The sequence below is a fragment of the Achroia grisella genome, unplaced genomic scaffold, assembly GCF_030625045.1.
Source record: "Achroia grisella isolate CSIRO2021 unplaced genomic scaffold, CSIRO_AGI_Agris_v1 utg1573, whole genome shotgun sequence".
In the NCBI taxonomy this organism is placed as follows: Eukaryota; Metazoa; Arthropoda; class Insecta; order Lepidoptera; family Pyralidae; genus Achroia; species Achroia grisella.
The window spans coordinates 1,694,393-1,710,670 of record NW_026712655.1 but is presented as its reverse complement, the minus strand read 5'-3'; the positions used below and the strand labels follow the sequence as shown (position 1 = coordinate 1,710,670).

The 16,278-nt window shown below is 34.1% G+C and overlaps 2 protein-coding genes across 3 annotated transcripts in view; both read right to left on the bottom strand.

Annotated features, from left to right (window-relative positions):
- The window catches only part of LOC131841115 (inactive rhomboid protein 1), a 141,050-nt gene extending 130,879 nt beyond the window's left edge, over positions 1–10,171 (bottom strand). For both annotated transcript variants that reach the window (XM_059189362.1, XM_059189363.1), the window contains exon 1: positions 10,099–10,171. The gene's annotated coding sequence lies outside the window, so the exon portion shown is untranslated. The remainder of the gene's footprint in view (positions 1–10,098) is intronic.
- Positions 10,095–10,598, bottom strand: LOC131841116 (uncharacterized). The gene has a single exon (XM_059189364.1). It carries the CDS (start codon positions 10,596–10,598, stop codon positions 10,095–10,097), a length of 504 nt encoding a protein of 167 aa, XP_059045347.1.
- Between the last annotated feature and the right edge of the window lie 5,680 nt (positions 10,599–16,278).

The window sequence follows — 16,278 nt, the reverse complement described above, 5'->3', positions numbered from 1 at the left end:
AGATTATCATCCTTTCTACGAACAACGTGTTCAAAGAATTTGAACATCCGTTGTAGGCAGATTGATGAGAGCCGCCACTGACGAGTTAGTTTTAGTTTCATCAAGATAGAGGCATTTGTTCTACTAGAGTTCTGGGGAATTCGGAGCATTTTTCTCCAACACCACATCTCAAATGCATTAATTCTCCTCTTGTCTGCCTGTTTTAAGGTCCATGTTTCCGCGCCGTATAGGAAAATAGAAAAGACAAATGTCCGCATTAGGTAAATTTTAGTGCGCTTTGATAAGTTACGGTCTCTCCATAATTGATCTAACCGAGTTACTGCTGATTTTGCCAATTTTATCCGCCTTTTTATTTCTGGTTCACAGCTTCCTGTATTACTGATAATCGAACCTAGGTATTTGAATTCCTGCACAGTTTCATAATGATCCAATGCGCTGGTCCGCTGGATAAGATTTAAGCGATCTACTGTCATGATCTTAGTTTTGTCTATGTTGATCAATAGGCCTAATTCTCTGCTCTTTTGTTCCAATCGGTGTAGCAATTCGACCATTTCGTCTTCTGTGGAGGCAAATAGTGTAGTGTCATCTCCATATCGCAAGTTCGAAATACAGACTCCCCCAATTTTTATACCTCCATCCCAATTATCGAGAGTTTTTCGTATTATATGTTCTCCATATATATTGAAGAGCAAAGGGGATAAAATGCATCCCTGCCTAACTCCTTTCTGAAAAGTGAAACTGGTAGACATAGCTTCGCCGAGACTTATAGTTCCGTGGCTACTTATATATAGATTGCGTATCAGTACTATTAAATGCTGCGGTACACCGAAATCCCTGAGAACCTTCCATAAACATTGCCATTTTACACAGTCAAATGCTTTATGATAGTCAACAAAGCACATAATAACGGGAATATTAAATTCGTAGCATTTTTGAACTATCTGCCTCAGATTCAAGATGTGGTCCCTGGTACCTCTAGTTTTTACATAACCAGCCTGTTCTTGTGGGATTTGCCTGTCTAAAAAATGTTTTAGACGGTTATAGAGGATTTGCAGGAACACCTTACTAGCATGTGATATTAAGGCAATGGTTCTGTAGTTTCTGCAGTCCCTTTCTGAATCTTTTTTATGTATTGGGATGATAGCCGTGTGAGTCCAGTCGTCAGGCCAAATGCATGTTGTCCAAACAGTACAACAGATCTTATGTAGTATTGATATTCCTCTTTTACCCAAAGCTTTTAAAGCTTCAGCAGTAAGCCTGTCTGAGCCAGTTGCCTTGTTATATTTCAATTTTTTAACAGCATCGATTACTTCTGATAACAATATATCTGGTTCATGTTCAAATTCATTGAAATCAGTATCAGGCAATTCGTTAATGGTATTGTCTCGATATAGATCTGAACAATATTCTTTCCACCTTTCAACAGCTATGTTCAAGTCAGTGATTAGATTTCCGTCTTTATCATCTATTTTCCAGGAGAATGGTTTCCAGGTCTCTGTTAAGTTACACATTTTTTTAAACAGGTTATCCATTCTGAATTTGTCAGCACAGTTTTTTACCTCCATACATATCTTCTTAAAGTACTGGTTCCTGTCCCGGATACACAGCGTTTCTACTCTTTGGCTTAGGTGGGCGTAATCTTGTGGACAGTTGTGATCCCTCTTCATCTGCCTCCTTATGGTTATAATTTCCCAAGTTTCATCACTCATCCATTCTTTCCTGCCGATAGGTAGATGGGGCATAGAGTCGAGGATATTAATGATCTGGATTTTAAAATCCCGCCACTGTGTATTAGAATCGACATCTGAACCGGTTGCTGTATTCGCATGTTGTAAAAATTTCTTTTCGCTTTCTTTCCGGAAGAAGTCAGTTTCAGATGAAATAAGCCATTTCGGCCGTTTTTTCGGCGAGTCCGCCATTAGCTATTGCTATTTCGGTGATTGCTACTATAGTCAGCTCCAGGTAATGTTCTTACATCTGTGATGGATGATTTAAATGTAAATATTAAAAAGAAATTAATTAGTAGAACGAATTAGAATAGTCAGTTGTGCTAACGTTGAAACGGTGGTAAAATGTAGATCAAACATATAGTGACACCACATTCATTAATTATTGAAAAGTTGCATTGTTATAATAACAATGATGTCATCTGTATCACACAGTAGTAGGAACTGATAACAAAATGGTCGACACTTATATATATATACTTACTTTTTATCCATAATATAAAATTGCCACTTTAACACATTACTTTTCAATCAATCACAAACATACACTAATTCACTATGACTAACAAACACAATATCACTGAAAACGCATGTCCATGAATTACGGAAAAAATGCAACTAAGCTAGATATCTTCGATAATGACATGACCTAACTAGTAGAGTTGTTGCAAATGGTACGTAGCGAATACAAAGTAACTGATAGAGATACCAGTTACTGTACTTACATTGTCACTGAAGGCATTTGGTTAAATTACCCAGCGCACAGTATTGTTACGGAGTTACTAAAATCAATATAATTCATTTTTATAGAACATTCATTTACTACTTATGCACACCAACGTTTTTACTAAAAAGAAGAAGTATAACAATACCAGTCTTAATAAAATAAAATATATTAAAATCTAAGGCAAAACATCTATATATGTATATAGCAAAAATTTAACGAGTATGCTCTAAAACGACAACAATTTGTACGATGTCAACTGTATCGTGTAACTAGTTGGTTTTGTCCATATGTCGTTCTTTTACAGCTCTACAACTAGATAACATTTCATTAGTCAGTGATAAACAATGATAACGTGAATAAATTCACTGTTGGCATACCGATAGGTTCGATGTATGATTAGATAATCAAAAAAATCCCAAATGTATTATTTTTTAAATTGAACTGAAATCTAAAGTTAACATACATAATCAACACAAGATAAATAACAATACTGGATGTATTTATATTTAAAAAATGTTATTTTACCATCAAATTATATATTACACACGCATCGTAAAATAGTATTGCCTATATTTGTTAATCATATATGTATTTATGCAATTGTTGGTGCATTCCTACTTTTTGTAAAATGTTATATTTGATACTTGGACCATATATCATCACATGATGATAAACAGTTAACGTAGTCTAAGGACGCCTGAAACACCAGGGCTATCTTGTGCGTTTTGCTGACCCTTAAGAAATCGTAATATACCCTTATTGAAAAAACCCCATACTGTATTCTCTGGAGAAAACCTCGGCAGGTAGTTAATTCCACAATCTAAGTGTACGCGGGAGGTAGCTCCTCTGAAATCGCGCTGTTCGAGACCACTTACGCTCCAGCGCATGGAGAAAAATTCCTTGTCGATAGCAATGTACTAATTTTAGTATTTAACAATTCACTATATGTTAGAAAGATAACCTATGTACGGATAAATGTATCCTGCTTTTTATCACATAGTAATTAATATACTTTTAATCAATTGAAGCAAATGTTTTTGAATAATTAAAAAACATAAACCAATAAGTAAATGTCATTTAATATCATTTAATCCATACAATAAAAATGACCTGCCGGTGAATTTTACACAGCGTAGTCTGTATATACTATATATATATATATATATATATATATATATATACTATGACTAAAAGTATGTGTAAAAATATATCGCAATAGGTATATTTTGTCTAATATTTTATTCAGAGTCGTGAAATTCGACATTGACTCCCTAGCTCAGCTAAGTGTACACGCATGTTGACAATATTAATATACTGTAGACTTGTACATGTACATGTAATTTCATTTATTGTTTACCCGAAAAATATCGTATAGGGGAAACAGTATAGTTATCGGCCAGTTAAGCGACCACTCGATAAAAAAATACAAATAAAAAAAAATGCATGGCTCTAAAATAAATACAACTCACGATATATGTTTCTTTATTAATGTATTTACTATACCAGGTGCCTTACATAAACTTTTATTAAATATTATAAGAGTAATGTGAACTTAAAAATATAAAACTTGAGATCACAGTAATTGGCCATAAAATTACAGTTACTGGCCATCAAATCATATAGCTATTGGCCACTCTGAAAAATAAAATATAAATGGAAAATTTAACAAAAAAGTAGTATCATAATTATATTATTAATAACTAAACATCTCTTCATCGTGGTTTTCATCTTCAGAACATTCAGAATTATCACCAGTGTCGTCATTTAACGATAAACAGTTGTGGCATATAAAGTCAGAAAGTTCATCATCATCTGGCATATGTTCTAGGTGTTTTTGAGGAATGCAATGACAATGGTAATACTTTTTACATAAACTACATACTACTGACTTATTTTTATTAGACAGACGCTGGCACATATCACAAGTAACAACCACTATATTAGATGGAATCCTTATTTTACCGTGGTTGTTAATTTCAGTATCAATAGTTTCCTCTTTAGCATTTTCCGTTACAGTCTTCATGTCAATATTTTCCTTTTTCTTATCAATATTTTTTACTTCTTTCCTACACCTTTACCTTTTTTGGTCTTCAGAACATTTTCTTTTTTCTCTTCCCTTTTTCTTGCTTTTCCATATCTTTCTTTTCAATGGTTAAGCTAAAATTCTCAGAAGTCATCACAAATGGAGTCTTTTCTGCCTTTCGAATAAACTTTCTTTTATTTTCTAGAGCCTCCTGTAAGTACTTAGTAATTGACTTATTAAGATGAGTAGTTTCTGTCTTTGTGGTTACAGAGGTAGAAGTGGAAGGTTGGCACAAAACTTTAGGCATTATGGTAGGTGTGAGAGTAATTTTAACTCTTGTCACATTATTTTCACTCATAAGATTTACATTTGTTGTGTTATTAGTGGATTGTATTTCAATATTAGTGGATTCTTTCTGTGGAAGATCACTTTGAAAAAAGCTCCAAAGTTTGAATAATATGGAAGCGGAATTATTCTGCATAAAGCCTTCAGATTTCAGTATTTTCATCTCGTCTATCATTTCCACCCCTACAATATCTTCGAACTCTCTTAGTGACATGACCTTGTTTTCGTTATTTTCTGCAGTTTGTCTATCTGTCTCTTCAACACTTGTAGGTGCACCTAAACATTTGGAGTAATCTATTGCATTCTCATCAAAGGGACACAAGCCACATGCCCGAAAACCATTTATAATTGTGTCAGATTTTAAGTCGTTAACAATGGTTTTTAAAATAATAGCTATGTTGAGCTACCACCTCTCCAACATTTTCTGATTGAAATTTACGTACTGCATTTCGGTACATTTTTTTATTGGTCCAAATACAGAAACATCTGCTGGCTGAGTTAATTATAAGCTTTGTTATTTATCAAAAATAAATAAAAAAAAGATATAGTAATTGGCATACTTTTTCTATAGACTAGTTTTACGAACGATACAGTTATTGGCCTAGGCTATTAACTGTGAGTAATGGTTTAAAATTTGTAGAAATTGTGTAGGATACTACACAGTGTAACAGAAGACGTTATCTTTAATAAAAACGCTACCTTAACTTTTTTCAATAAATACAGCTATTAGCATAGGAGGCCAATTACTACGTACTATTCAATTAATCGAGACAGTAATTGGCTAACAAAATTTTGCGGTTATTGAAGAAAATAAGTTACAATACAACTTTAATCTGTTTATAACACATAAAAAGGCTATGTTTTATCAAGTTTACATAACGGACTGACTACAGACACATTTCAAAAATTCGCACAAAAAAATAAATGCAGTCTTAATATTTTTTTAACATACTCACCTGGTTTTGTTCCTCCAGCAAAAAATCACACATCGGAAAAGAACCAAATAATCTAGCGGAATTTTGTTGAAACTTTTAGACAGAGAATAAAATTGTCACCGTTAATCAGATTTCAAATCTACTATTTGTACGGGATGTTGCTAGTTTTTTGGCAGTAAAGTTGAAATGGCTAATAACTGTAAAGGGGCCAATAACTGTACTGTTTCCCCTATATCGATTTATTGAATATCAGTACTGGCAACCTTTTATTCTTTTCTTGGGGGGTTTGGGTTATTGCCAGGTGCTGAGACCTGTAACACTGCAACCTGTATAGATCTATTGTGCTCGCCCTTATTCAAAGTCAAATATCAAAGGATATTATTAGGAGCGATGGTTTTTATCTCTTCCAAATATATAGTATACTTTTTAAAGGAATTAAATATCAAAGGAAATATCTATTTATGTAGGTTGATACAGAACTATCTATCAATATATGTACCTATCGCATTTCTTCTTCATTGTCTTCATTTTTTATTCCGCTTTCATTCAATCGTGAGAACTATTTTATTTATTAGGAAAATTAACGGTGTAATTTTCGTATTACTGATCACATTGAATTGTCCTATGTCAATTAATAATCTTCACCAATAGTAACTGACAAAACCTATATTATTTTATGTATATATATAACACTTAATATGCCTTATCAATAAATACTTTATCTATCACATGCAATCAATTCAAGAATATTATTGTATAATCTTTAAAGTCAACGTGTTATTTGACTTTACTTTTGTATGTTACAGAATATTTATGAACAGATTACGATGAATATTTTTACAAAAATTTTGAACCAGATAGGCAAGGACAGGTACTATTTAAACTATTACTAATCGAAGGCTTCGGTGGTCTAGCGGTTTAACACACCGCCTTACTTCTAATGGTCGCGGTTTTGATTCCCCGCACGGTATAAACAATACGTAAATATTATTATTTGTATATTGATCTGGGTATTTTCTATATATAATACTAGGTTTGGCCCGCGGCTTCGCTCGCGTTAATTTATCCCCTTAGGGGTAATTTTATGAATTGTATGAATTGTCCGGTGTTATTATCATTATCTACGGTAGAATCAGCAATCAATAAATGTATTATATTTAGATGAAATAATATATTACCTTTTACCTAAGTGGATACATTTAGGTGAATAGTATATACACTAAAATTAAATTAAATCAAATGACAATGCAGAAAAAATATTTATCAATAAAATATCTACAAGTAGGTACCTACGTAATAATATTAATATTAAATATTTTAATAAAAGCAAGATCAATAATACGAGTCGTTACGTCGGTCACTCACCCGAATCTCAAAATATTATTTTGAATACTCATGAATAAATCAACTAAAAAAACTTACAATTCTCAATTCTATGGCGAATATGGTACGAAGTGAAAATAAAAATAATATTTTTAGATATATTTTCGTCATATAGGTATAGCTATGCTATTTAATTTGCCTTTTCATATAAGAAATAAATTTATAGTTATTAAATATTCGACCACATTATAAAACTAATTTTCAGTCAAACAAAGTACTCGCTTCGCCTGAATGTTTCAGTTTTGGAATCTGTGTGTGGCATGTTAATAATTTAATTCTGTATTGAACGAAATGCAAAGTCATATATATACAACTACAATTTTAGTCTTAAAATCCATATTTATATTATATCATAAATACAAAAGCGTGTCTGTATGTCTGTTACCTTCTCACGACTAAATGGTAGAATCATTACAAAGTCGCTGTCGCTATCTGTCCCTATCTATGCTTAAATTTTTAAAACAACGCAACGGAAGTTGAAGCGTTATTTTTAATAGTTATAGTGATTCAGGAGGAAGGTTTATGTATATAATACATGTACACCCGTGCGAAGCCGGGGCGAGTAGCTAGTTAAATAATAACATGAAACTTAATGTGAAGCTAATTTTCTTTTCTTTGAGAATTAACACAGCTCCATCATGAGTACGAACGTAGGTTATCGTATATCAAAACAAAATAGACGACGTCGCGAGTAATGGTTAGTTTCTTATGATATGAGTAATGACTGATCGAGTATTCTACAAGAAAAGATTCAATTTTACAGATCAGAGGAATACAACTTCTTAATTTCCTAATAAAAAAACAATTAAGTGCACTAATATTATAAAGTGAATTTGTTTGTTTGTTAATTCGTGTTGCTTGAATGGCTAAAACAATGGTCGAGATATTTGGCATACATATAGATAGATAGGTACATAGATAGATATTACTACAATAGTAAAAAAAGACATACAAATAATAGATATATTAGGTTACATTTATATAATTACAATAAGACGGCTATATTGTTGAAATCAATATTTTCGTGACAACCTTAGAAAAACGAATTTAAATAAGGAACAGGTAGGTAGGTAGTTACTTAGTAGGTAGGAAAACAAGTGGCAAGAAAATAAATAACAGACATATAACGATGAAGGAAAATAATATTTAAAATGGGAAAGACTAGAATGGGCAACATAATTTTTATATCAGTAAATAATTAAATCTCGGTTCGTTATAAAGTAATATATATTTTATTAAATATTTCTTTTTCGTGAAATACACAAGTAATAGTGTAACAGTGAAGAACATGACTGTCAGTTTTACAGACTTAAATATGATTATTATCCCATTGTTGTTGTCTACACATAGCTATAACTTACTATTATCAAATTATTAGAACTCTAGAAAATATCTATAATATATTAAGAATCAAGTTATTTTTAGTCGCTATTTTTCGAACACACATACGATCCAGATGACACATTATGTAAGTACCATCCTAGACATATGTTGAAAATAAAATATACCTCCCTGAAACTATAATCCTAATGGTAAAACTTCAATAATTTAGTTTGAAAACGGTCCCAGTCATTCTCACACTCCATTTACCTGGCCCCGTGAAATCGAATTTGCACGTTTTGTGTACATACCAATAAGATCAAAATTGTGTGATTTTATTATTTTCTGATGGCTACATAATATGTATACGAGAGAATAGAAATAATCTTTATTCAAATTAACTCAATATAAATAGATTTATTTGTTACATCCGTTTAAACGTCTCACATATAGAAAGAATAATACATATACAGAAAAATAAGCTAGACACTTTACTCTTGGTATAATGATTTAGAAAGAATATATTTTAACATTCTAAAATAACATTCTTCAATGTTAATCACTTATTATTGTTCTTATGTAAACTTATTTATTTTAGTTTTTTATATTATGTACTCAAATCTACTACTTACTAGCTACTAGCTGCCACAAATTTGTTTGTTTATTAGAATAAAGGATAGCCTAAATCAGTTTTTGTTATATCTATCTTAAGGTCAAATTTCATTAAGATTCATTCAGACGTTTAGTAGGGAAAAGGTAAGAAGTAGACGAACACAATACAATCAATTGTAAGTAACATTTGTAAACACGAACAGATTTACTCCGTCACTTTATAAATATATTGAATAAATACTAAGAATGGCTACAAAAAACAGATTTTAATACAGTTTGATATCAATATTAATTTTATATGTAACCAAATTTATTTATTACTTTATTCGATAAATTAAAATTAAAATCCAAAAATAATTATTCCATGTTTTCCTAATATAGGTAACAAATATTTTCATGGTGATATTTCACAACAGAAATATTTCTTCTTCTAATAATATTTAATCTGAATGATGTTTGGTAAAACGAGGATCGTTAGCCGACGTCATCAATCACACGATATCAATTTTACCAAAAAAATATTAACCAATTACAGCAACCCAGCCACTGGCGTCATCGCGAGTCGTTAAAAACCCTTTCAAACGCTGTTACGCGTACCTATCTCAGTTGTACATCTACATACAAACAGATATCCCGATCGATTCTTTATTTTATTCTGATTTGCAATTAATTATCCAGGTTTAACACAAACAAACTGTATTTTTGGTGAAAGGTTATTAACTATATAGTAAGGGGACTTTAAAATGTACACATATGACTACGTCTCTTCATTGTATGTATACATTATACATCAACAACAAATATAAATAGTCTGTTGGAAAACCTAATTGAAAGCCATCCAAGATATAAGGAGGTGTTAATGGTTTTTCTAGTTAGGTACCCAATATTTTAGTATAAAACATTGCCGATGCGGATTATTACTGTACGTAAATTAATATAAACATTTTGAACCAAAAATTATAATTTTTGATTAATTAACATTATATTGCGACTGGCACTGTCTAGTCAAAACATTAAGTTACTTACCAATCATGCGGCGGTTGCGGACGCCTGCGAGCCTGCACGCAGCAAGGCGGTTCCTGTGGTTCGCAGGGCAGCTGGAGAGCGGGCGGAGGCGGTGGCGGCGGTGTGCAAGCGAGCCGTCGAGCGGCCGCAGCCCCGACATACTCCACGTACCGCGTCGGGGGCGGCGAGCCTGCGATATCCTCGCGACACGCGGGTCCACAACACTTGCGAGGCGCCGGCGGCCGGCACGCTAAGCCGCAGTATACGGGTGGCGGCGGCCGCAATGGTGCTGGCGGCCTCGGCACGTACCGCTCTACTGGTACGTGTGCCGCTGGTGGCACGTAGCGCGGCCGCCGCGCGCGCTCCGCCTCGGCACACCGGCGCACCCGCCGCGGGGATGCCGAAAAACGATCCGGCAGCGGCGCGGGCGGCGGCGGGCTGAGCCGCTCCGGCGGGGCCACGCTGAACGCGCCCGCCGCCGGAAAGCGCTCGCAAGGAGAGCGCGCGTACTCCTCGCCCATGGCGCGCGGTCAGCCGGGCCCGCCGCCGCCCGCGCGCCCTCCCAACCACGACGGTACTCTGTCTCACATACCGTGCGACCACTATAGCACTATCACTGACCGGGCGCTCCGCTTTTTTGCGGGGGCTGCGACACGGTCCCGATGTCCGCATTCACTCCGCGAACGCCATAACGCTACCGGATCGATAGCGGCGCGTTGCGGGCTCAGACGTCGCCCGCCGCGAAGCTTTGGCCGTGACGCATGGTTTGTCCGCGGTGATCAATCTCAAGGTTTCTATTCAGGCTCAGAAGCTGGGGCGAGGCGAAAGTGCGTCCTCGACCAAGATGGCCGCTTTCGTCATGTCCGCGGAAAAGCGCCTGCGCGAATATGAAACTGCGATGTGTTTGTTTTCACCAAACGCGTATCCAATGCTATTAACGTTTCACTATTCTTTTCGATTTGTCTTTATCACAAGTAGGTATCGAACAGTCACTAACTATGTACAAAATATCATCACGGTGGTGGTTGTGCGAGGGTATCGCGGATGACGTGCGTCGCGACGGCGCTCCGTCGTCGGGCAGAAGTGGTGCGGAGTGCGCCGGCCCGCGGCGACGTCAGGCCGGTGCGCGTATCGACGCAGACCCGCCGCGCGCATAGTTACCGCGCCGTTGCTCTTCGCCTGTCTTCACACTGGACCGATAAAAACACTCGATCGTGGAACGTTCATCACAAACCCACTTTTATTTTGAGTTCCGGATACACGCGGACTTAATTTTTTCCAACATATCATTTTTCCATCTGAAAATGAATAAAATCCGATCTAAATTATACGGATTTTAAAAATGTTGACTTTGTATCTTAAAAAGACAGCCCAACTGTAAGCCGGCCATTTAATATAATCAATTCTCATTTGTAGGGTCGGTGCCATCTAAAATATTGAAGTAGACGACTAAGTATCTACATACACTAAGTAGCCAGTAGTAGGCAACTCTGAACAGTAGATATACCTACCTATATAATTAACAAAGAACTAAATTTCTCATAGGTAATCACCTATGTAACTTTTCACGCTTTAAGGACTATTGTACTATACTATTAGCATATCATTTCCACGTATCAATATTATCTCATCACGTAGAGGAAGGACGATCAAAGCGTTTTTTTATCATAAATACAAATATACTTTATAAAAATTACAGTAAAACTACAAAATCTGAATAACCAGACGAGAACATATCAAACACAATGAATGCGATTCCTGACGATAATTACATATTAAAATATACTATTATTAATAAGGTTGCTAATTATACAATATTATAAGTGCAATAAATAAATATTTACGATAACTATCTAAAATGGAAAAGTATAATTTCTGTTCAAAAAAATTAGATAAACTACCTACTTTTATAAAAATGAAAATATATGAAAGCTATACCTAATTACCTAATGGGGTGAAGGATATTGTTACAAATAAAGTCTTTTGTCAACAATCTTATCACGTCGACCTCAACTGTAACCTCTCTGCAAACCCCCTGAAATTCAGCACAATAGGCTCGAAATACTTATAAAAATTAAAGGTTTTAACGTAATTTAATAAAAAAGCTGATGTCAATCAAAATTATGTAATACCTAATTGAAACGCTTATTAAGCAAGCTATATGGCCACTGGCCATGCAGCTTGCTTTGTAAGACATACATATTTCGGTCGAAGGGTGAGTTAAGACATAGAAATGGAGGTATGACATCTTGGTACTCCGAAATGGCAATAAGTGGTATCATGGGCGACACATTATGACGCTGTCCATGATGCTGTTTACGTATATTTGCGACTTTTCCACTTATTAACAGGTAGGCCGTAGCTACCACTTACCATTACCAGTTTATTTACCATCGCGTAACACATAAAATAAAAAGCAGTGGGATTGATTCATCATCTAAAGTAATTTAATGTTGGTTGAACATTATTACTCAAATCGTTCTTGGCCATTAGATGACATCTCACTTGTCATGCAAACTCGTTATGTATTATTCAACATATGATAAGGATAACACGCATCGCTGCATTGACATATGTCTGAAATGAGAAATACTCGAGAGGAACTTACTGGAACAAAATATGGATCTGGGTTGTGTATAAACAACCAACTTCTTCAAAGTGGTAAATTGGCTTTAAGAAACATGAATAAAATTAATCTGTTTACGGGAGGAAATTGCCTATGAATTTATTATTATTATTCTAATAATGTAAAAATGTTTATACCTATAATTTGAAATATACGAGTAAACGCAATAATATAACCTTCAACGCAATATATGCGAATAGATTATGATTTAACAGCACAGAATGTGATTCGCTCTTTCAGATGGATGTTTAAATAAAATATAAAATTCTTATTTAAAAGATATTTCAATAGCTCTCTTCTTACGAACAAACTAGTAACTTATCCGGCCTCATACGGGTACAATTATAAAAGGAATTTATTTGTTTATTAATCTACCTAACTTATACTTACACAAGAACGTAATAATTTAAACTATATGATAAACAAAATATGTATAAATTAGTTATAGGCAGAGATCAGATATACTGTAGGAGCTAAGCAAACACTACAGCAGACTATCAGCAGTCTTAACAATCAGACAGACTTTCAGACGCTTTTGGCTATTGTAAAATATGGAATGAGTCATCTACGAAATTACTACGTAGATATTGTTTTTAAATCTCTGTGTGTTAAAGAGTACAAAATATCAATCATAGTCTACTCTACTGACAAAAAAATTAACTGAGGGGAACAAATGTTAAAGAGGTTTAGATTTAAAAACACTTAGGGATATTTGTTAATGACAGAGATTGCTTTTTAAGGTCTACAAAGGCTTAAAGGTCAACCAATGATTTTTAGAAGTCAGAACCCTAACACCGCACTTTACATAACCATTTACGTTCTAAATCTAGCGTTTAAGAATTCCTTACGAGTACATCACTCGATGTCCTCAAACATTTTCTAAGAATATAACCTATTTATTACAGTCAGATGTAACAGAAGGAGCCAGACGTAAAAGAAGTTATATAAATATGTTTCCATCTAAGAGAGGAGAGTCAGTCAAAATTATAAATTGACTCTCAAATTTATTTAGTTTCAACCAGATTCAAACTTATAACCTTTCGGTTCTACATAAGTTGGTGTAAGTATAAAATATAACGTTTTCGTGGTATACTTACCCTATGAATAAAATATGAAAATATAATCTTATACCATTCTGTTAAAAATTATAAAGTACATAAACACGACTCTGATGTAGGTACCTACTATTATATTTGGAAATGACTTTGTCTGTTTACTGACAGCACTTCGAATTTATTCATTCAAAGAGCTTACTCAGATAATAGTGATAAAATCCTTGCTTACAATTCCTTTGAACTTCAAATCAGAAGGGAAAAAGACGAGATAAACCATGGTAACCTTATGTTTTACGTATATTTTTCATACACCGCCGATGGATCAAGGATAATGCCATTTTATTTTCTGTAATAAAATGCGTCTGTTAATTTCATTAATAATATAAGTATTTGATTTTTACTTGAATTTATTTTTTCTTGTTTTATATAACTGGAATAGCAAATAAGCTAACGGCCCATCTGAAGACACGCATGCGTTCCCATTCTGGAGGTTGTCCTACGTACTGCATATTTTCATATGCACATCCCACCTTTTACCCGAAACAGAGCTTATACAGCAAGCTGCTGCTGAGAATGGTAACAGAAAAATACTCACAAACGTCTTTATACTAAGTCTACTTCCGTGCCTATATAATTGGACTCAAAATAAAGCTAAAACTACTTAAGAAGTTATATGAAAAAATGTTCTATATTGTGCATAATAAATCATTAGAACGTGACTACTATACACTATTTTACTCCTGCAGTATCTTATTTCAAATAAAATTTGGATCCTACTTACTGCAAAAAGGATCATCAAAATTCAATAAAGTTAAGCATGGCAGATAACCAAATTAAAGTGATGCTAGCTGTTATCTTCAGACTCCGTCTGCATTTTTGAGGCAAAATATTACCACATAGGTAATGTTTTACTGGGGATTTTACTACAACGGACTCTACTTAAATGTTAAATTTCATAGAGACCATTCCGGTTGTATTTTCATTTCTTTAGTCGTGATAAGCTAACAGACAGGCAGACTTTTTACACATAACATTTTTATCATTACTTAAGAATAATTCTTTTATAACGATGGTTTCCAGGGGAAATGGAAATATGGAAACCACTTGGAGGTCAATCTGCCATGGTACATTGCCAGCAATGGGGTTATTAGTCCTCATTACTAACAATCCCCTTCCCCCCAGTAAGATGGATTATTAAGTACTGTTTTTCAAAAAATTTAGTTGTATGTGTGATATTTATAGTTAGACTCTAAACAGCAATTGATTTTCGTAATGTTAATAACTGCACAGGCATAAAATATTTTAGCCTCAAATATATCAGGTTCTCGATCATTGACGTTCCCAAAAACAGTGGTTGACAACCGTTGTATATAATTCGTGCGTTAATAATTGTGATTGGTTCATGCTTTCGCTGTACCTACCTTACCTACACCGGTTCAGTGGTCAGCCCGGCTATTTGCGTAGTTCACTGGATCATGATTAGCCTCAACGTGGCTAAGTATTATTACTAAATTATCTTAAAGCATTATTTTGTAACAAATACCTATTATTACTTTAATCCTGAGACTTAGAAAAGTGATCTGTATAATAATGCAGAATATTCCATTGTTTTTATATTCATATTCCCTAAATGTTGTATTATTTTTGTATTCTAAATTTTATTTTTGTTTGGGGGGTTGTTAGTAATGCGTGCCCCATTGATACTATGTCAGCTCAACTTCCACGTGGTCACCCCTCCCTGGAAAACATCGTGTAAATTGTATTGTTGATTCCTAGCGATTTTACTACAGTGGACTATACTGAATGCTTATTCTATCATCAACTTCTCAATTGTCAATTTCCATTGGCGCCACGTCATCGTACACCATTAGTGCAGGCGGATATACTGTTGCAGTATCATTCATAAATAAATGTTTCTTTATTAGGTAATTTAATTACCAATTAATACATTCAAAAGTAAAGCCAATTATTAAAAGTCAAAATATATTGAATTCAGAAAAAATACAAAAATGTATTGTACAAACATATTTATAAAATTGTATATCGCCTGCGAATATTTTTGCAATGTAATTTCATTTAAACAAGATAGCAGCGGGCCAATTACGATACAAATGGAATTTCCAAAGGATGCCAGACGACCGAGTGCCAATTAGATACCTACCCAATTAACTGATTTCAACGAAAGCCTCGTCTATAACAAAGACTTGGGCGGTTATTACAGACACATCTGCGATTCGAAAATGTCACATGAAGATATGAAAATTATATTAATGCAATTAAATATTACATACCTACTTAGTTAAAGCTAAGTATAGATTTTAGAAAAAGATTGAGTTATTCTAAAGAGCACAATGAAAATAATAAAAAAGAAGTCATATAATTTAATCCTACATGTAGGTAGGTCTATTAGACCCTTATTATATGTAAATCTACTATCAGTATGGAATGTAATTTGAACCAAGAAGAACAGACAAGAAACTCTACTCTTTTTAAATGAGATTGTACATAATTATATTATAT

Excerpts from the sequence above, each read along its gene's own strand:
- LOC131841116 (XM_059189364.1), bottom strand. The coding sequence starts at position 10,598 with ATGGGCGAGGAGTACGCGCGCTCTCCTTGCGAGCGCTTTCCGGCGGCG.